We start from the raw sequence: 21,717 nt of genomic DNA, 5'->3' as shown, positions 1-21,717 counted from the left end.
TGGTCAGTCTGGCTAGGGGACCATCGATCTTGTTTATCCTTTTGAAGAACCAGCTTTTTGCTTCATTGATTTTTTTGTATTATCTTTTTGTCTTTATGTCCTGGATTTGGGCTTTTATTTTGGTGATCTGGATTCTTCTGTTGAAATTAGGGTTTTTGTGGCCTTGCTTTTCCAGCTTTTTTAGGTGGCTTCTTAGCCTGTTTATTTGTGATCCTTCTATTTTTTTCATGTGTGTTTGTAGGGATATAAATTCCGCTCTTACTATAGCTTTCATGGTGTCCCAGAGAGTGTGGTAAGATGTTTCTTAATTTTCATTTGTTTCCAGGTATCTTTTAATCTCTGTTTTGATTTCATCATTGACCCAGGAGTTGTTCAGCATCGTGCTGTTTAGTGTCCATGTCTTTGTGGGTTTTGGGGGGAACTTGTTGGTGTTAATGTTTATATTTATTCCACTGTGGTCTGAGAAGGTGCATGATAAAATTTCAGTCCTTTTAAATTTGCTTATGCTTGATTTATGGCCAAGTATGTGGTCGATCTTAGAGTACGTTCCATGTGGTGATGAGTAGAATGTGCATTCTGTGGTCTTTGGATGGAGGGTTCTGTAGGTATCAATTAAGTCCATTTGATCAAGAGTCCACATTGAGGTTTCGGATCTCATTGCTGATTTTTTGTGCTGGTGATCTGTCTAGGGTTGTGAGTGGGGTATTGAAGTCCCCAGCTATGATGGTATTGGAGTTGATATGTTTTTTTAGTTTACCTAGGAGCAGCTTTATGAAAGTTGGTGCTCCTATGTTCATTGCATATATGTTTAGGATGGATATTTCTTGTTGATAGATTGAACCTTTTATCATTATGTAGTGGCCTTCTGTATCTTTTTAAATTTTTGATAGCTTAAAGGGTATTTTGTCTGAGATTAAGATCACAACTCCTCCTTTCTTTTGTGTTCCATTAGCCTGAAAATTTGTTTCCCATCCTTTTACTTTGAGTCTGTGAGTGTCCTCTCTAGTGAGGTGAGTCTCTTGAAGGCAATAGACTGTTGCCTGGTGATATTTTAGCCATTTTGCCATTCTATGTCTTTTCAGTGGTGCATTTAGTCTGTTCACATTCAAACTAATTATTGAAATGTGAGAGTTGATCCCTATCATAATGTTCTTACAGAGTTGTTGTTCTTCCTGTTTGTGTGTTGTCTTCTTTTGTTTTTAGAGTTGGATCATGTGTGTTTTTAATCTTTTACCTGTACTCTTGTGAAGAACATTGTTGTTCTTTTTTCCTTTTCTTCTGTGTTCAATACTTTCTTAAGTGTTTCTTGTAGAGGTGGTCTTGTGTCAGCGTAGGTTCTTAGGGATTGGATATCTGGGAAAGATTTCAATTCTCCCTCACCGATGAAGCTTAGCTTGGCTGGGTAGGTTATTCTCGGTTGAAACTGTTTATCTTTTAGAACTTTGAAGATAGGGCTTCAAGCTCTCCTAGAGGGTTTCTGTAAATAAATCTGCTGCTACTCTAATTGGCTTTCCCTGGTACGTAGTCTGACCTTTTTCTCTTACAGCCTTTAGGATTTTTTCTTTAATACCTACTTTGTTTAGGCAAATTATTATATGTCTGGGAGTTGGTCTTCTCATTTGTTGTCTTGCAGGGGTTCTCTGAATCTCTTATGTTTGAATTTTTTCATCCTTGATGAGATGAGGGAAGTTTTCTTGAATGATTTCATGAAATGTTTGTTCCAGTGTGTTTCTTTCTCTGCCTCAGGAAGGACAATTACTCTTAGGTTCAGTCTCTTGAAGTGATCATTCATCTCTTGAAGGTTTTGTCCTGTCTTTTTGAGCTTCTTTTCTATGCTTTTGACAGTTTGGGTTAGTTCTGTGTTTTGGTCTCCGAGCTCTGAGATTCCTTCTTCTACTTGGCTAATTCTGCTTTCCATGCTTATTAGTTTGTTATTTATTTCCATCACAGTATTCTTTACTGTTGTTATTTCTTGACATCAGCTCCTTCCTATTTTCCTCTTGTCTCTCCTCAATTTTTTTAATCCTCTCTATTAATGCCTTGATTTCTCGGTTTGTTGCATGTGACCAGTCATTCTGGGGGCTCTTCATTGTTTGTGTTCCGGAATCTGTTTTCTCAGTCTGATCTCCCAGGGGTCTGTGTGAGACCTATATTCTTCTTTTGGATTTTCTTCATTTGTGCGCTTTTTTCCCCCTCCCTACTTTTTCCTTCCGTCTGTGTCACCGTCTTCTTTAATTCTGCTATTCAGGGGTAGAGGGATTGGTTTTACTTCTGTTTGTTCAATCTCCTATTCTTTATGTATGTCCTCTTACTTTGTTCAATTCTGGAGTTGCACTATAGGTTGGGGGTGGTCCTTTCTGCAGTTTTGAGATTTACTTAAGGAGGGAGCTGTGATTCAAAATCTATCTGCAGGTTCTGGTATTTGCCGAGAGGTGTATGGATAATCTGAAACCCACTTCCCACTGCCTTGGAATCTGTCTGCGCAGTGGGGCTGTAGGTTTACTCCCAGAAATAAAATGTGGCTAGCAGAGGGAAGAGAATGGAGCGGACAGTGGGGGGAAGAGGGGGGTGGAGAGAGAGAGGAGTAAGGGGGGAAACAGATGAGTGTACCAACAAATGGAGAGAGACCTATACTGAAACAGATAAAAACAACAGACCACAGCTACAGACTAACCAACTCCCATACAAAAAAATAAAACATACAATGATGCTAACACACAAGCTAACCAACCACCTTATTGGTGTGCTGTTCCTCTAAACAAAGATATGGTTTACAGAGAGGAGAAAAGAGAAGAAATGGAAGAGGAAAAGAAAAAAAAGGAACAAAACAGTAGGAATAGAATTAAGTCATTAAACTAACAGAACCAATCTAGCACACTGTGAGACTTTTCGTTTAAGTCCAATGTCCTTTTAGTTCTGAGTTCTAGCTTTCTTTTCAAGCTGGTAAGTTAGTTTGCAGTTAGGGTCAGTTGCCCCTGGCCTGCTGTGAAGGACAGTTCAGATCACCCTCCATTCACCACTCAAATCTGGCCTGTGTCTGTTTTTCAAGCTTGTTTCTCCCGTTTCGGTGTTGTTACCTTGAATCGCCAGCAGGTGGTGCTATCTCAGCTGCTCACCCCAGACGGGGTGGAGCCGGACAGGAGTTGGGCAGAGGCCGGAGATGGGAACCTGCCTCAGGGCACACGGGAGGAGACCCACAGCCGGCAGGACGTCACAGTGGCAGCAGAGGTGGCAGCAATCCCAGCAGATCTTGCCTGCAGGGGCTTCAAGGACTGAAGTCGTGGATCACCTCAGGCACGGATGGCACGATGTGCTATGGCCACCACGGAGGCCGCAGCGGTGCCAGCAGCTGCTGTGTGGCGATGGCCGAGCTCTGTGTGAAGAGCAGGCTGCCGATGTTGGGTCTGCAGCCCCCGGGGAGAGAGCCAGAGACCCTCTGTGTTCTCCTTTGCAGAGGGTTTCATAGACCAGGTTGCCCTGTCGCCATCTTTAAAGTTTTCTTTAAAGATGGGGTTTTGTTATGTTGTCCACGCCAGTCTCAAGTGATCCTCCTGCTTGAGCCTCCCAAGTAGCTGGGATTACAGGCACAAGTCATTTCACCTGGCCTGCTACTTTGGATTTTTAATTTTGAACTCAAAATGTAAGCATGTTGATGTTAGTCTCTGGCTGGTTTAAAACATTCCTTTGAAGACAATATGCCTGAGAGCTAATTTGGGCACAACCTATTTCTGTAGGCTTACTCTTTTATATTTCCACCCTTACATAATTATACCACTGTGGAAAAAGACCCTAGGAATAAGGTCTCAAACCATGCTACAAAACTGACATGACTTTAAAAAAAAAAAAAGCTATCACTGCTTAATGAGTATAGGGGTTTCTTTTAAGGTCATAAAAAATGTTTTAGGAACTAGATAGAGGTGGTAGTTGTACAACACTGGAGATGTACTGAAAGGTCACTGAATTACACTTTTAAATGGTTTTGTTTTAGGTCATATGAATTTCACTTCAATAAAAAAGTATTTTAAAAAAGGAAAGAAAAAAGAAACTACCACTATCCTCTTGGCTACCATAGAGCACTAAAATCTAGAAACTTGACTTTACTGCAGCCACGAGCATCAGCACCAGTGCCATGTCTGTTATCAGGAACTTGACCTTGCAAACATGATGTCCTTGGAAAACCAAATATATATGCCAAAACATGGGAATATATATTAAAAAAACATTCTCATGCCAGCACATGGGAATCTGCACAGAACTTGTTCTTCATGTTGCTTAGTGCAGATGTTTCTAATTGCCAACCAGGTCACTGTCTGCATCTTAGCAGCAAAGACGACTTCAGGAAGCAAGGCTCATAATCACTAAAACCTAGGAAGGCCATTGAAAAGATTGTGGGCTTCCACAAAAATGATAGGCGTTTATTACACCCTCCTAGCCATCTATGAATACTGAGAGTTTGATTAAGTTCTAAGAGAGAGGAGATCTTGGCACATTTTACCTTTCAGATGATGCAGGCAAAAGCTTGGTTTTGCAAAAACACCCAATTCCTACTTGGGGTCATTATGCTCTAATCAGTATTTCCCAGATCTTCAGAACTAGGGCAGTCATCCATTGTTAAATTGGCCTTTTCCTAGGCATCAATAATATTCTCATGAAGCATGATTAACCATTGACCTATTTAGCCACAGGACTATGCTATTCAAGAGGGGACCTTCGTGATGCCACCCCTGGAGTTATCCACAAAATTAAATGGTTTTATAACTAAAATAGTACAGAGTTCTATGTCACACAAAGTACCTATAAAATCTGGTTCACAGAGTTTGGGAAGAGCAGTGACTAAACTGCAGAAATTATGGCATCTACCAGTGTAACTGAGTCTATATTGGAAAAATCATAAGATGTTAATTTCCTTTCTCTTTGTTCTTTTCTTCCTCCATGCGTGACTGCTTGTATGTGATGACTTTGGTCAAGGGTAGTCACTAATAATTAATTATCTTCATAGTCTAATCCCCGGGAATTGCTCATGAGATTAATAAACTTTTCTTTTAAAAACCAAAACAGGCAGACTGTCTCGATGGTATCCAGAAGCTGGATTGGCTGAGGGATGCAAACAGCTTTGATCACTGGTGATCTCACCTCCCGCATACCTACATTACTCATGAAAGACCCCAGTTATATTCAAAGGCAGGTCTCATTTGAGAGTCTGCTTCTCCTGTCCTCAAGCTCTGGCCAATAAAATAAACCCTTTTCTGCTTCTAAGTGCTGATGTGTCAGCGTTTGACTCTCTGCATATCAGATACTTGAACCTAACTTTTGGGGTTCCACGGTACCAGGATCTTGGATGGGGGGTGGAGTTTAGTAAATATCAACATGCCAACCTTTTCAAATAGGTGATAAATGTCTTTCCACAGATCTTGCTCCTGTATTGGTCACAGAGTAGCAAATTAGGTGAGTTCATTTTATAACAATTAATATTAGTTCTAATGGGTCCAAAATGTGAAAATCTGTGAGATCAGTGTACTGATTCAAGATTTACAGAATAGACCAAATCTGGACAATCTAGTTAGCTCCATGTGTACATGTTTAAGTTGTAGAGACTCCTGAATGGACACGTGTCTTACCCAGAGGCCTCCAGTATCCTTGACTGTTCAAGGTAGAACGGAAGGAGGCAAGATGGTATTTGGATCTATCTCTTGTGCCTCCTATTGATTGGATCATCACTTATTGATAGACATGCCAAATGGATGGGCTGGAGACCCAAATGGATGCCAGGGAGAGTAATACAGAGGTGCCAGTAACTAATGGGCCAACCAACCCTGTGCCGCCTCCTTAAAGAGGGGAGTCTATAGAGGGAAACTTTTTCTGAGAGCCTTAAGAATGTTAAGCATGACATCTACAAATGTAACTATGGGGCTCAGATCTTGAGCTTTATACTTCCTTAATAAGCCATCTCTGGTCTGTCATTTGAAAGATGAATGAAATAAGAGCATCAGAGATCAATGCCCTTGATGACAAGAACATCTTGGATAAGGACATTACCAATATCAAGCTCCAATATAATCTCAAAAATAGAACACCATGCTGTGGCGTAAGACAATTAAATTCTGCTTGGAATTTCTAAACAAATTTCTGCTGGAATGGGACAGTGCAATTACACCACTGACCTTCCCAAGTGAAGAGAAACTACTAGTAATCTATGGGGGGGAACCTCCAAAAAACTGGAATTATCTTTTGGAGGGTGGGCCCCTTGTAGTAAACTCAGAATTTGTTCCTCTGAATCAAATGGTCAACCAAAATCTTTATCTTGAAGTTTTGAGAAGGTTGCATCACGATTTGCAGAAGAGACCTTCTGAGTTGTGGTAAACAGGTGACTGGTTCTTCCACCATGACAACACACATGCCCATACTGTGCTGAGCTTTCAGCAGTTTTTTTGTTTTGTTTTGTTTTTTTTTACCAAAAATGGCATGACCTCCGTGCCTCACCTTCCCTATTCACCCAATCTTGCCAAGAGACTTTGTTTCCTCAGGTAAAAAAAATCTTCAAACGGAAATGTTTTGCCAGTGTGGAAGAGGCGAAACAAGAAACAGCCAAAGCACTAAAAGGCATCAAAATTGACAAGTTCAAAAACTATTTTGAGCAGTGGAAAAAGCATCTCTACAGGTGTACTTCATCAGAGAGTATTTTGAAGGTGATTGAAGTTTAAACAGATAAGAATACACAATTTTTAAAAAGTAAATTCCAGATTTTTTGGGGGGGTTCCCCTCATGTATAGAGAGGGCTAGACAGGAGGGCAAGGTCAAGTTCATGGTAACATGATGCTGGATTGAATGTGCTGCCATTTACTCCATTATGAAGACCACATCAAAATCAAGTGAATATAGGTGGAACTAATTTATTTGGCTATCTCTAGTCCTCAGCAAAACTCCAGAAGCCATGATTTGTTCCGAGGGGGCTATAGTGGAAATTCAGAGTGAAAGGTATAGCAAGGACATTGGAAAGCAAACTTTTTTTTTGAGTTGGAGTCTCTCACACCGTTGTCCAGGCTGGAGTGCAGTGGCATGCTCATGGCCACCCCAGCATCGATCTGCTGGGTTCCAAAACGTTTTATTTTTATTTTTTTGAGTTGGAGTCTCACTCTGTCACCCAGGCTGGAGGGCAGTGGCATGCTCATGGCCACCACAGCCTCAACCTGCTGGGCTCCTGCGATCCTTCTGCCTCAGCCTTCCAAGTAGCTGGAACTACAGGTGCGCACTACCATGCCCAGCTAATTTTTTGATTTATTGTAGAGACGGGATCTCACCAAGTTGCCCGGGTGTGACTCGAACCCGCAGCCTCAGGCAATCTTCTTCTCGGCCATCCAAAGTGCTGGGATTACAGGCAGAGCCACCAAACCCAGCCCAAAACATTTTTTGTTTGTTTGTTTGAGTTGGAGTCTCACTCCCGTCGCCCAGACTGGAGTGCAGTGGCTGCTCCCGGCCACTGCAGCCTCGACCTGCAACTCTTCCGCCTCAGCCTTCCAAGTAGCTGGAACTACAGGCGCGCGCTACCACAACTGGCTAATTTTTAGGTTTATTGTAGAGATGAGGTCTCACCAAGTTGCCCAAGTGGGTCTCGAACCCGCGGGCTCAGGCAATCCACTCACCTCAGGCTCCCAAGGCACGGGATTACAGGCTGAGCCACCAAGCCCGGCTCCAAAACGTTTTTTAAAAGAACATTTATAGGCCGGGCATGGTGGCTCAAGCCTGTAATCCCAGCACCTTGGGAAGAAGAGGGGAGAGAATTGCCTGAGCCCAGGGGTTTGAGACCAGCCTGGGCAACTCAACGAGACCTCGTTGTCACAATAAATCAAAAAAATTAGCCAAGGTTGGTAGCATGTGCCTGTAGTTCCGGCTACATGGAAGGCTGAGGTGGAAGGATTGCCTGAGCCTAGTAGGTTGAGGCTGCAGTGGCCATGAGTGCGCCACTGCTCTCCAGCCTGGGCGACAGGGTGACACGCCAACTTAAAAAAAAAAGGGCATTCATAATAGCTTCAAAAACTGAAATACTTAGGTGTAAGTGTAATAAAATATGTGCAGGATTTATAATCTGAAAATAAAACACTAATGAAAAGAATCAAAGGCAACATAAATGCAGATATTCACTATGTTCATTAGTGAAAAGGCTCAAAATTAAGATATAAATTTTCCTCAAATTGGGCTGTGCACAGTGGCTTATGCCTGTAATCCCAACACTTTCAGAGGCAGAGGCAAGAAGACTGCCTGAGCCCAGGGTTCGAGACCAGCCTGGGCAACTTGGAGACCTCATCCCTGCTATAATTCAAATTAGCTGGTAATGATGGCACATACCTATAGTTCCAGTTACTTGGCAGGCTGAGGCAGAAGGATTACCTGAGCCCAGCAGGTCAAGGCTATGGTGGCCATGAGCTTGATACTGCACTCCAGCCTAGATGACAGAGAGACTCTGACTCAAAAATTAAATAAAAATAAATCTTCAAATTGGTCTAGAGAGTTAACACATCACCCACCACAAAACTTCAGCAAAATTTTTCTAGATATAAATGTTACTCTCTTTGTCCATTAATAGTGACGGGGCATCCGCTTCACCAAATTATAAACAGACTCTCCTTTACTATACCCTCAGTAGTCTCCCATACAATACATTCATGTATTAGATTATGGCAAATTACTACAGTTACCTGCTAGATTATTGCAAAACATTAATAACGAAATGTGTTGAGGCTTCCTCTCACAGGTATAAGAGGTCTCTATTTACCCAGTCTCGTAAAGTGAATGTTGATGTGGGTCTACTTTCCAAGACTAGATCCAGGCAGGTCACATCAAAGTCAATTGGTATCCATGTCAACATTCACCAGAGAAAATCACTTAAGCCTTGCTGTAAGGGGCTATCCTAAGTCCTTTCTACCTACCACTGCTCTAAGTGCCAGAGCTTTCAGTCTTGGGTCCATGCTTCCCACTGCCATAAGACTCTGCTTGTTTCCTGGAGCAGACAGTAAGGTTAGTGAAGCTCTCATTACGCACCAAAGTTTCCTGGCATCTTCCCAGACCCTTCCCTGAAATGGTACAGAAATAAGCATTACACATGGCTATCACCTCCTTGCCTTAGCCACTTGTCAGAACTTCCATAGTTACATGTTCCACTGCCTAAGATCCTTAAAACTCAGATTTCACAAAGATGAGTTAACTAATGGGATTTGGATCTCAAGGTCATGGGCATACCCACCAAGTACCCTAGATATCAGGAATGGATCTTTCCTATCCTTTTTCAGATTTGGCTCTTCACACACACTGCAACTATTCTCACATGCCCAGTTGGTCCCTTGAGCTGCTGATAGCAGTTTACCTCACAACCCTCAGACCCTTGCTACCCAAAGTATGGTTCACGGGTCAGCAGCATTAATATTACCAGGGAACTTGTTAGAAATGCAGAATTTCAGGTCACACTCCAGACCTGATGAACCAGAATCTGCATTTTCTCAAGATTCCCAGGTGACTTGTATGCACATAAAATTTGAAAAGTGCTGCTTACAAAAATTTAACCTTACTTTCCCACTGGTTAAATAAGTCTTTGTAAAGCTATCCCCTGACCCAAGAGGAACAATCAAAGTCAGCTGTGCACCACAGAAAATGAGTCACCACTTGACGCTTCCTAATTGGTAGTTGTTCCTATTCATTGCGTGTGTTGGTTACTGAGAGCTGGTTTTTGGTTTTTGTCCTTTTGAGTTGGTCTCACTCTGTCACCCAGGCTGGAGTATAGTGGCACGCTCATGGCTACTATAGCCTCAACCTGCTGGGCTCAGGCGATCTTTCCACTTCCGCCTTCCAAGTAGCTGGAACTACAGGCGCATGCCACCACGTCCGACTAAGTTTCTTATTTAGTGTAGAGACAAGGTCCTGCCAAGTTGCCCAGGCTGGTCTTGAAACCCTGGGTCCAGGCAAATCCTCTCGCCTCCGCCTCCCAAAGTGCTGGGATTACAGACATGAGCCACTGCGCCCAGCCACTGAGAGTTTATTTTGAGATGAACAAGATCTTTTCTGCAAAGGAAGTTTTGCCACTCCAGAGCAAGAAAGGCAACACTTTATCAAATAAATGTGCTTGTCAAAAACACTAGGCCCTTTTATAAGTCTTGTGTACTCAAACATAAAGAAATCAGGTGTTCCTTTTTTCCATGATTCAAAGTATTAAGTTGGAATTAGCAGGAGGATTGGTTAGACCAGCAATTTTTACCCAGAATATTTATAACACCTGGCAAATGGTGACACACTGGACACAGTACTAATCAAATTTTCCATGGCAGAGCAGACATGGGCAAGTCAAAAGACAATCCTAGTAAATTTGTTTTAAATCTGCCACCATTCAAGGTTTATTGCAACATCCAATAACGGTCTATATTTGAGCTAATCACTTTTAAGTACAAAAAAACTGTATCCAAAATAATATCAAATTTTCTAGCTCTGTTGACATGATCATATGATTTTTGCCCTTTAACCTGTACTGACATAAATTACATAGATTTTTAGATATTAAAACATCCGGTCAATCACAGTGGCTCATGCCGTAATCCCAGAACCTCAGGAGGCAGAGGTGAAAGGACTGCCTCAGTCCAGGGGTTTGAGACCACATGGACAACTTGGAGAGACCTGGCCTCTAAAATAATCAAAAAAATTAGTCGGATGTGGTGGCATATGCCTGTAGTTCCTGCTACTTGGAAGGCTGAGGCTGCGGCTGCGGCTGCGGCAGCCATAACGTGCCACTGCACTCCAACCTGGGTAAGAGAGTGAACTCCAACTCAAAAAAAAAAAAATCCTTGTTTTCCTAGGAAAATCCTCCTAGGCTCATGATGCATTATTTTTTATAAACTTTTACATTCAATATGGCAATATTTTATTGGCAATTTTCCCATCTAAGAGGAGGGACCCAGAAAGCCAAATTTATTTATAGAAAATTGTGTATTTATTCTTACATGTTTAAACTTCGGTCACCTTCAGAGTACTTTTCATTTGATGCAATACACCCATTGAGATGCTTTTTCCACTGCTAACAACAGTTTTCGAACTCATCAATTTTGATGCCTTTAGTGCTTCTGCTATTTAACTTTTTTCACATCAATAAAATGTTTCTCTTTTGGGACTTTTCTTTAAGGAAGCAAAGAAAAGTTGCTCGGGAGGAAACTGCCTGAATAGGGAGGGTAGGGTACCGGGGTGATGCTATTTTTGGTCAAAAACTGCTGAACACACTCAGCACGGAGTGGGCAGGTGTGCTTGTAAATCACCCATCATGAAATGGGCAAATGCACTGATCTCCAAATAAAATTCACTGAAGTCAAACGCAGCCTCTCACAATAATGCTGGCTGATACACTGATGCCCATGGGTTCCTAGAACACATACCAAGCAGGAGAAGCCTGTACTACAAGGGGCCTGTCCTCCAAAAAGATAATTCCGGGTTTTGGGTCTCCTGTCATATGTTCATAAAACAAGATGGATCTGTCCTTGTTCAGGTGTAACTTTGAGATTTTACTTTTTTTTTTTTTTTTTTTTTGAGTTGGAGTCTCATTTTGTTGCCCAGGCTGGAGTGTAGTGGCACACTCATGGTCACTCCAGCATCGACCTGCGGTGCCCCGGCGATCCTTCCGCCTCAGCCTTCCAAGTAGCTAGAACTACGGGAGTGCGCGCTACCACACTCAGATAATTTTTAATTTAGTGTAGAGATGAGGTCTCACCAAGTTGCCCGTGCTGGTCTCAAACCCTCGGGCTCAGGTAACCCACTTGCCTTGGCCTCCCAAAGGAGATTTTACTTTTTTAAAAATCGGTTGGGTGGCTTCCTCTCTTTTCTATTCTGTTTCTTGATGTTTTTGTAAAATTCACCTTTTAAAACTTGTCTTTTGGTAAGATAGAATTGTGATTACTGATTCCATTTCCTTAGTGGGTTACTGGTTGATTTAAATTGTCAAAATTTTAGATGAATCTTGGTAATACTTGTTTTCTAGAAATATAACAATCCCTTCTATATTTTCAAAATTGTCATCAAGGGTATTCTTATGATTATTTTAAATCTCTATTTAGATATTTTTAAATTGTTTTTATCTAAATACTGTTCACACAGGCCTTTTCCTTTCCTGATTAGTCCTTGCTAGGAGTTAGTCTGGAAGTGTCCCCTCTGCTGCAGCCCATAAAGCCTTCATCAAGGGACTTCCACCAGCCAGTTACTTCTGTGGCTGCGGTTTACCTAATCTAACTAACCCAGTCATTTTCTTCTGTATTTCATCCTTTTGCTAGCTGTTCTTGTGTTGGTTGCTATCCATAGCTTTGCTGTAGTATCGACACATATTTAGGGTATCATTTTGAGAATGGGCACAAGAAATGTTATTAAATTAATTATTCATTATGCATTTACTGAACATACAATTATAGGCACCTACTATATACTGGGCATTGGAGGAGATACTGAGAATAAATAGAAGTAAAGAAACAGTTTATATTAAATCATGTTTTTATACTGTAATGCAGAGAAATATTTTTCCTCTCTCATTCTATTTCATAGTTATATAATCATATGGGTTCCATTTCTGGAGTACATTTTTGGACAAATTTTTTCAACCATACTGTATTTTCATACAGTGCTCTAACTGTATAACTCTATGGTGAGTATTTTCATACAGTACTATAACTGCTACATCTTGAATCTCATAATGAGAGATATCTAAGTACAACACCATGGACATTTTAAAATGTCCTAGCCTCATAAACTGTTTCCTTAAAAACAACAACAAAAAAAAACTTTTCAGTATTTTCAACTAATAAGTAGATGGTAACATTTCAATCAAAACTACATCATTTCTGACAATATTACCTATGACAACTGCAGAAGTGTACTTCCAGATTCTTGGAAAAGAACCCCTGAATGGAGAGCTTCTCGGTCCTGTCGCCGCTGCCGTCATGCCCGGGGTACTGCTTCTCGGGGACACGGCTCCCAACTTCAAAGCCGATACCACCGTCGGCCACATCCGCTTCCACGACTTTCTGGGAGACTAATGGGGCATCCTCTTCTCCCATCCTCGGGACTTTACCCCAGTGTGCATCACAGAACTTGGCAGAGCTGCAAAGCTGGTGCCAGAATTTGCCAAGAGGAATGTTAAATTGATTGCCCTTTCAATAGACAGTGTTGAGGATCATCTTGCCTGGAATAAGGATATCAATGCTTACAATGGTAATGAGTCCACAGAAAAATTACCTTTTCCCATCATCGATGATAAGGATCGGGACCTTGCCATCCTGCTTGGCATGCTGGACCTAGCAAAGAAGGATGAAAAGGGCATGCCTGTGACAGCTCGGGTGCTGTTTATTTTTGGTCCTGATAAGAAACTGAAGCTGTCCATCCTCTACCGGGTTACCACTGGCAGGAACTTTGATGAGATTCTCAGGGTAGTCATTTCTCTCCAGCTGACAGCGGAAAAGAGAGTTGCCACCCCAGTTGATTGGAAGGACAGAGATAGTGTGATGGTTCTTCCAACCATCCCTGAAGAGGAAGCCAAAAAACTTTTCCCTAAAGGAGTCTTCACCAAAGAGCTCCCATCTGGCAAGAAATACCTCTGCTACACTCCCTAACCTTGGGTCTCTGAGAAGTGGGTTCTGTGAGCCAGAGGATATCCTAATGCCAATGTTTTCCTACAGCAATACCATAAAAATATACTGGTGTCATCATAGCCAAGGTCTCTAAATTGCTCTACTATTGGCTTATTAAATGAAAATGGCACTAAAAAAAAAAAAGAACCCCTGAATGAAGATAATCCTCACATCAAAGTTTACCTTACCCAGGTAAACTGTTATATTTTTGCTCAGGAATCTCTAATTTAACAAAGAAAAAGGTAGCTGTCACTGTTTCCAATATAAATAAGTTTTTTCAAGTCAACTAAAAAGACTAGAGTTTTGCATCAAAAACTAGCAATCTTGTCTTTTGCTATTAAAAACCTACGATGAGCTGGACTTGGTGGCTCAGCCTGTAATCCCGTGTCTTTGGGAGGCTGAGGTGAGTGAATTGACTGAGCCCGTGGGTTTGAGACCCGCCTGGGCAGCGAGACCTCATCTGTACAATAAATCAAAAAATCAGCCGGGCATGTAGCGCATGCCTGTAATTCCGGCTACTTGGAAAGCTGAGGCGGAAGGATCGCCGGAGCCCAGCAGGTCGAGGCTGCGGTGGCCGGGAGCAGCCACTGCACTCCAGTCTGGGCAACAGAGTGAGACTCCGACTTGAAAAAAAAAAAACCTCCGATGAACAACAACTGCTAAAGTACTGAAGACTCTAGAAAAAGGGGGCACTACAATATGCTTAAGTCTTCTTTCCAAACATGTAAATAGAGCAGAAGGCACAGTTTGTGAATGCTAGAACTAAGCAAACTAGTAATGTGTTCTTTTTAACATGCAAAAAAATCCTTCATGCAACACTAATTGTATTATTTTTCAAGTGCATTAGGTCTGACTGTAAGAAAATTAATTATTGGGACCAGAAGTTAATCATATATGATTAAAAGTTCCTCCAACAAAAGGCGTGTTTACAAACTACTTAACCCTGATTACCCATCTGCTGAATCTTCATACTTGGGTCACAACGGAAGACATAAACAGCAATTGGCTGATTTGACTTCCTCTCTGATTAGACACTCACAGAATCACAGCGGGACCATGAAACTAAGTTTGTTTCCCGTTCTTTACCTCTGGAGTTGTGTTATGGAGCTTGCTGGCTTCAACAATGAAGGGAAGTTGCAGTGCCTATATCCTATCAATTAGAAATACGACAGGAATCTGTCTGTAATTTAGTTCTGACATTTAACTGGTGCAAATAGAGGGCAGTGCTGGTTAAAGTAAGACTTTTGTTTCAATTACTTATGCTATGGAAAGTTATTCAAACTTCCAGTTTATTTACAGCCTTTCAAAATCATACAACAGATATTCATTTATGCCGTAAGTCAATCAGCTATGGTATGTTTGGATAATGAAAATCTAGCATAACTCAAACCATATAAACTCCACCTCTTGCTCTCCTCATTAGAACACACACACTGGACATCTAAGTTCCAAACAGTTCCTCTATTGATGATGATGAAATTTAGTTCAAGTGGTGACCTGGCTACAATTTTTGAATGCTTACAGAATGTTGAGCCTTGATGACAGAAGAGGCTTCCTATTTAAAAGACATAATTATAGTTTTAAAAACCTAAATTGACTCAATTTATCTTCAAAATAAGAGTTGATCCACGTTTTCAGTTTACTGCCATACAGAAGACAGTTTATAATATAATAGACTTCCATTTCAAAATCTTCATGTAAAAACTTCATAGTGCAAGAAAGTGATCACTATTACGTATGAAGTCATCAAAAGCCAGCCAGTATTTTAAGTATAGGGCAGAATATTCTTGCTGTCCTTTCCTGGAAAACGATGGCCACATTCATTAACTGCCCAGGTTATAAAAATCACTTAGTATCCACTTCTTGTCCTTCTACATATTTTTATAACTACATCGTGTCACATTACTGCTGGTGGACAAAATAGCTTCTGTAAAATCTAAAAACCTGTCAAGTAGCACAATGATTTAAAACCAACTAGGAGAAAGCGCTCTCAGAATATTTTTGTATGTAATTTTCTGTCCATTACCACAATAACAGAGTAAAAAGCTGTTACACCTTAAAAATAAGCTAAAAGAAAATAACTTCACTTTTTCTTTAAAATACCATTTCTTAGCTCTTAAATAGAGGGAAAAATTTTTTCTTGGCAGGGGGAGAATATTTCCTAAGTAAAAACATCAAATTTATGTTAGTTGTACAAAGGTCTCATTTAGGAAAGAAAGAGAATACCAAGATTCAAAGGATTCTAAAACATTTCATCATTACAAAAAAAGTGTAATTTAAAGCTAAAAAAATTGTAATACCCTGAACTAACAGAAATCACCCATTAACATATTATATTGTTTGTGACAAAATCCATAATTAAGGAACTGGTTAGGTAAGATATCGTTCTTCCAATACTTGGTCAGATTAGATAAGGAGCCCAGGAGTCCTAAGCAAACGACACATCCCCTGAGTCCCAGGATCCTCTTCTCTCACAAGAGAGAGCACTGAGCTAACTGCCCTCCACACCTTTTCCAATGTATACATTTACACAGAATTGTTACTCTTACATCATTCTTTCAAGAATGAAGTGTTTCAACTCAACGTATTTTCCAGATAAAGCTCCCCCCAGTTAAGTTGGCAAAAACTTTTAAGTTTTCACTTCAAAATCTATTTTCAATATACTTCTCTGCCACCTTAAAAGAAGACGAGGTGTGACTAACAACACAGTCTCCAGACTGTGGGTCTCTATGCTTCACAGTCTCCCAGGCTTGCCAGTGGATGCCATGCTCAGAGGATGGATACAGCCTAGACTCTGGCTCCAATTCTGAGCAACTCTGGGTCACACTCTGAAAATGAGGATGAAGCTACTTGTGTTGTATCGCTTTGATTCAAAGAACAGAGTTAGTCATATACATCCGAGTATTTGTAATCTACAAATCACCATTTGAATGCAAAGGATCGTTCTGATGAACCTAAGCTGACTTTCCACTGATAAGAAAATCTGAATATTTTTAGAAAATATGTATTGTCAAGACTTGCACATTTATGGCTCTGACCCTTTGGTTACTGTAATCATTTTGTCCTTCTGCTTCTAATTGCACCAGGCCTGAGATTCTGTTTCTCTTTCCTAGAATCTACAAATCTGACCTTTAAAATAAGTGACAACCAAAATCTAAAGATCCCTCTGTTATTTTAGCAAATGTTGCATCATTACTATTAACTTTAAAAGGGTGGTTCCCTAACTGGGCTGGGCATGAGATTCACCTGGGAAGCATTTTTAAAACTGAGAATCCTAGGCTCCAGCCCTAGAGATTCTAGAGTCAGTATGTGTGGAGTAGGACCCAGAAAAACTCTACTTTTTTCAAAAGCTTCTCAGGTAATTGCAATAATCGATTAGTTCTGTTTTGAGGACTCACTGCTTTGCCTTCAATTTCTTCTCTATTTTAACAGCTGCTAGTTTATTGGCAGTATAATGATTTCCCCCTGCATTAATCACAAGCACGCTGAGAATGGACTGTCCATGATCTTGGCACAGATCCATATAAAGAACTAGTTGTTACACTCCTTTACAATAAAATTTAAAAATGATAAATTAACTTCAGAGCTAAGACAATGCACACAGATGTTGAAAGGTTCTGGTTCTGTGCTTACAGGACAACTGTTTTCTGTTTTATTTGTGATAATTCACTGGTAGACATGAAGACCATTTGATTACAGCTGTCACTACCAAATAAAGGATGGCAGAATTCCTTCAAATATCAGGAAGATGGCTAACCAGCTAGTAAGTATTATTTAGAAAACGTTTCTAGCAGACAGAAATGAAAAGTATTTTCTTAAAAAAAAAAAACACCAAAAACCTAGTTTCCTATAGAAACCCAAAGACTTCCAGACTTCTGAAGTCTAAAAAGTTGACCAAAACTACAGTTGTTTAAAAATATGTTCAATTAACTGTGAAAATATAAGTGTAAATAGGTGCAATATCATCCTTTAGGAGGCTTACAGGCACAAATGGAATTCAGTTTCCATTTATTCTACCCAAATAGTTAATTGTGAAAATGACACACAAGGTATTTGGTATAATATAGATCTGAACACCATCCCTTCCAAATTCAACAAAATCGCATTTGGATTTTCCAGCTGTCCCAAGAGTATCTAGGCACTGCGGAATGTGGTCATGTCTTTGGGCTCTCTGCTGGGAACGCACCAGTCATCAGCTTCGTGGTTGGTGTTGTAATGCTTCCAAGCAGCCCGGTTATACACTGGAAGTCTTTCGATTGAGTCTGTTGACAGAGCCTGAAAAAAAAAGCAGGACCTAAAAGTCTGACATTTTTTAGAATTCGTTATTTGAGAAAACAGACAATGGCAAAAAGGTTGCCACAAATGAATACTCTATTGGTATCTTATTAATCAAAATACCATCTAAATACATTTTTAAATAGTGTATATTTTTGAAATGTGTTATTTATTAAATCCATGGCACTGGCTGATGAGCATGTTAATTCAGTTTGTTGCATGTAGTAATTCCCCAGCCATCCTGGAAGCTTCTGAATTGAAATTTTACACAAAACAAGACCAGCCCAAAAGATGGTAAACTGAAAGTCAGTTAGATGTAAAAGTTTAAAAATTGACATATGTACCTTCATATATGCACACAGATATAATTAAACCTATTTTAATTATTTACTAGATGAAATACTAATTTTTTTTGGTATCACTATTATACTTTTAAAACTCATTACAACAGGCTAGGTACAGTAGCTCACACCCATAATTCTAGCACTTTGGGAGGCTGAGGTGTGAGGAACACTTGAGGCTAGAGTTCAAGACCAGCCTGGGTAACATATCAAGACCCTGTCTCTATATAAAATTTCAAAATTAGCTGGGGATGGTGGTATGTGCTTCTAGTCCCAGTCACTCAGAGACTGAGGCAGGAAGATTGCCTGAGCAGGATGCAGTGAGCTATGATTGTACTACTGCAATCTAATCTGTCTCTAAAAAAAAAGAAAAGAATAAAAATAGATTGAAAAATAAAACTCATCATAACAATACTATTACCAATAAATACAAATTATGTCTAAGCCAGGAACAGTGGCTCAGCCTGTAATCCCAACACTTTGGGAGGCTGAGGCGAGAAGATTGCCTGACCCTAGGGGTCCGAGACCAGCTTGGGCAACTTGTTAAGACCTCGTGTCTCTACAATAAATCACAAAAACTAGCCGGGCATGGTGGCATGTGTCTGTAGTTCCAACTACTTGGAAGGCTGAGGCAGATGGATCACCTAAGCCCAGCAGGTTGAGGCTACAGTGGCCATGAGTGTGCCACTGCACTCCAGCCTGTGTGACAAGAGTGAGACTCTGACTCAAAAAAAAAAAAAAAAACTATGTCTAAGGCATCTTGGCTTTTGCATGACCATTTCTTGGCCCTGGCTTTGATCCTGTGTCTTCTCCTACCTCCAATTTCAGTCACAGCACACATGATCTCTGCATAATGCATGATTTCATGTTTCCCACAAATCATTACCATTAATTCTCTCTTCTGTTTCAGCTTCTTGTAAATAATGGAACCTGAGATAAACCATATTCCTTGTTATCTCCCTCAAGTTAGAATTTTTCCATAGAATTTCAACCTCAGGTCATAGGCATTTACCAAGATGTCGGAAATATTGAACCAGAAATTTCTTTCTGTTAATGCTAAGTAAGGTCTTTTATGTTGATGATTTTCATGATTCTGTAAGACTTTTTGTCTTCTATTTTTTCTAAAATGGAACTAAAAACCTTTTACCTATATATTTTATTTAAATAGTGCAGAATTTCTTGATCTAGGCTAGATCAAAATGTTACATTTGGTGATAAAAATATTGCATTGATGTTGCCCTTTTTTAGTTCCTCACAACTGACATGGCAATCTAGAAAAAAGTTCAGCTATTTTTTCAGATAAATGCCTCCAACATAAATTCTTCAGTACTTCCTATAAAATAGGTGCCATCTAGTGGCCAAAATAAGAAACTCATATCACTAAATAATTCGGCACCATCAGTCCCACTTAACCAACTAAATGGAATGATAGGACTCAGTGCTTCTTCCATCCCTGTAAAATACACTGATCCCCCTTACCACATTGAACACTCCAGATCAGTAAGCTAAGTGCCTCTGCTCCCACCAGGCAAGCTATATGCTCACCAAAATACACCTGTGCTTGGTCCCAAGTCTGTTTATGCCATTACATCTGTCATCATAATGACAAAATTTAATTAAGTATTACATAAACAAAGAACAAAAAAGGATGTTTCTTTGAATACTAAAAGGAATGTTTAGGAAAGGCTCATGAAGGAAAGTCACATAAAATTTGCTGTCAATTCAGAAGACATCTGTAAAGGATTGAATTAAAAAGGATTATGGGCCGGGCATGGTGGCCGAAGCCTGTAATCCCAGCACTTAGACACTTAGAGAGGCTGAGGTGAAAAGATTGCCTGAGTCCACGGGTTTGAGAACAACCTGGATAACTTGGCAAGACCTCATCTCTACAATAAATCAAAAATTTAGCCGGGCATGGTAGCGTGCGTCTGTAGTTCCGGCTACTTGTGAGGTGGAAGGATTGCCTGAGCCCAGCAGGTCAACGCTGGGGTGGCCGTGAGCATGCCACTGTACTCCAGCCTGGGTGACAGAGTAAGACTCTGACTCAAAAAAAAAAAAAAAAAAGAATTATGCACTTGCTTGTTTCTTTGTTGAAAGAAATTAATATGGCTTCTGTAAGAAAGACAATATAACATTCCAATCTCCAGACCCATATACAAAGAAAAGGCCTTGGCAGTACATCAAAAGAAAGGCAGATCAATGTCCATTCATGTGTTTTATATTAAAATTAAATTTGTATGACACATGACTTTTTATAACTCTCTACTTTAACCCAACTTTTTTCCTATTAACCACAGTCTTAATCATGACAGATAAGAATGCTTCTTTTCCCATAGTTGAGGGGACCATCTGTCAAAATGAACAAGATCCCATGTAAAAAACACATTTTTAGATTTTTTTTTTTTAAATTTTTAATTTTAAAGATGTGGGGTACAATTTAGGGTTAGGTACACAAACGGTGATTATGCAGATACCCTTGTTGATGAGGTGTGATTTTTAACATTGAACAGCATGAGGTAGAGTTGAATTTCATTATAGTTAAATATTGGCATCTTTTCTCATCATCAAAAAGATCATCAGTAAATCAAGAAGACTACAGTTATTACCTTAATGTAGATAACTGCATCTGTCCCATAACCCTCTAAGGAATATAGCTTTAGGTCTCCTTGGAAATATTGTGCATAAAGACGTGATATGGGCAATCCATAACCAAAACCAGCCTGTTGGATGAGAAAAACAAAACTCCATTGAGAAAGCCATACAACGAAATGCTTTTCTAATTAAGATAAATGCCACTGAGTATTCTGGGGCTATCAGAGCCCACATCCGACAGATCTGTTAATACTTATGTATTAATGATGATTAAGTTGAAGCTTAGTAGAGTAATTCATTCGCTGACTCCCCTCTGGTCATTTAAAACTCTTCATTCTTTCTATAAAATGACTTGTGGGGTTCTGGAAAAAGTATGTTGCTTTTTCTCAATGTCCTGCTCTACAGTATCCCAATACAGCTTTTGGCAATATCCAAAACATATCTCTTTCAGGAACAATAGTACAAAAGCCTGTCGCAGCCTAATAGATGTATTTCGTGACTTCATACCATAAACTTCCAACTGTGTTTTGAATCTGGAGACATCTATAATAGCTCTACTTTCTTAATTCTCACTGACAGCTCACTTCCCTGCTTAAAAGTCTTCAAGACAGCCGGGTTCGGTGGCTCAGCCTGTAATCCCGTGCCTTTGGGAGGCTGAGGTGAGTGGACTGCCTGAGCCCACGGGTTCGAGACCCGCCTGTGCAACTTGGCAAGACCTCATCTCTACAATAAAAAAAAATTAGCCAGATGTGGTAGTGTGCGCCTGTAGTTCCAGCTACTTGGAAGGCTGAGGCGGAAGGATTGCTGGAGCCCAGCAGTCGAGGCTGCAGTGGCTGGGAGCGGCCACTGCACTCCAGTCTGGGCGAGAG

The 21,717-nt window shown here is 40.4% G+C and overlaps 1 protein-coding gene and 1 pseudogene across 3 annotated transcripts in view; one reads left to right on the top strand and one right to left on the bottom strand.

Moving 5' to 3' along the window:
* Positions 1 to 12,533: 12,533 nt before the first annotated feature.
* LOC103262931 lies at positions 12,534 to 13,784 on the top strand (annotated as a pseudogene). Its single transcript, XR_504470.2, has one exon. The product of XR_504470.2 is annotated as a peroxiredoxin-6 pseudogene (transcript).
* A 3,847-nt stretch (positions 13,785 to 17,631) lies between these two features.
* The window catches only part of PDK1 (pyruvate dehydrogenase kinase 1), a 24,175-nt gene continuing 20,089 nt past the window's right edge, over positions 17,632 to 21,717 (bottom strand). For both annotated transcript variants that reach the window (XM_008060603.2, XM_021713677.1), the window contains 2 exons: positions 20,863 to 20,976; positions 17,632 to 17,915 (listed from right to left, as the gene is read on the bottom strand). In XM_008060603.2, coding sequence (XP_008058794.1) covers positions 17,775 to 17,915; positions 20,863 to 20,976 — 255 coding nt within the window. In that variant the 3' untranslated portion in view covers positions 17,632 to 17,774. The remainder of the gene's footprint in view (positions 17,916 to 20,862; positions 20,977 to 21,717) is intronic.

Source organism: Carlito syrichta, unplaced genomic scaffold (assembly GCF_000164805.1).
Source record: "Carlito syrichta isolate Samal-C Ts95f unplaced genomic scaffold, Tarsius_syrichta-2.0.1 Scaffold304663, whole genome shotgun sequence".
In the NCBI taxonomy this organism is placed as follows: domain Eukaryota; kingdom Metazoa; phylum Chordata; class Mammalia; order Primates; family Tarsiidae; genus Carlito; species Carlito syrichta.
The sequence above is the reverse complement of the archived record's forward strand: the minus strand, read 5'-3'. Positions and strand labels throughout refer to the sequence as shown.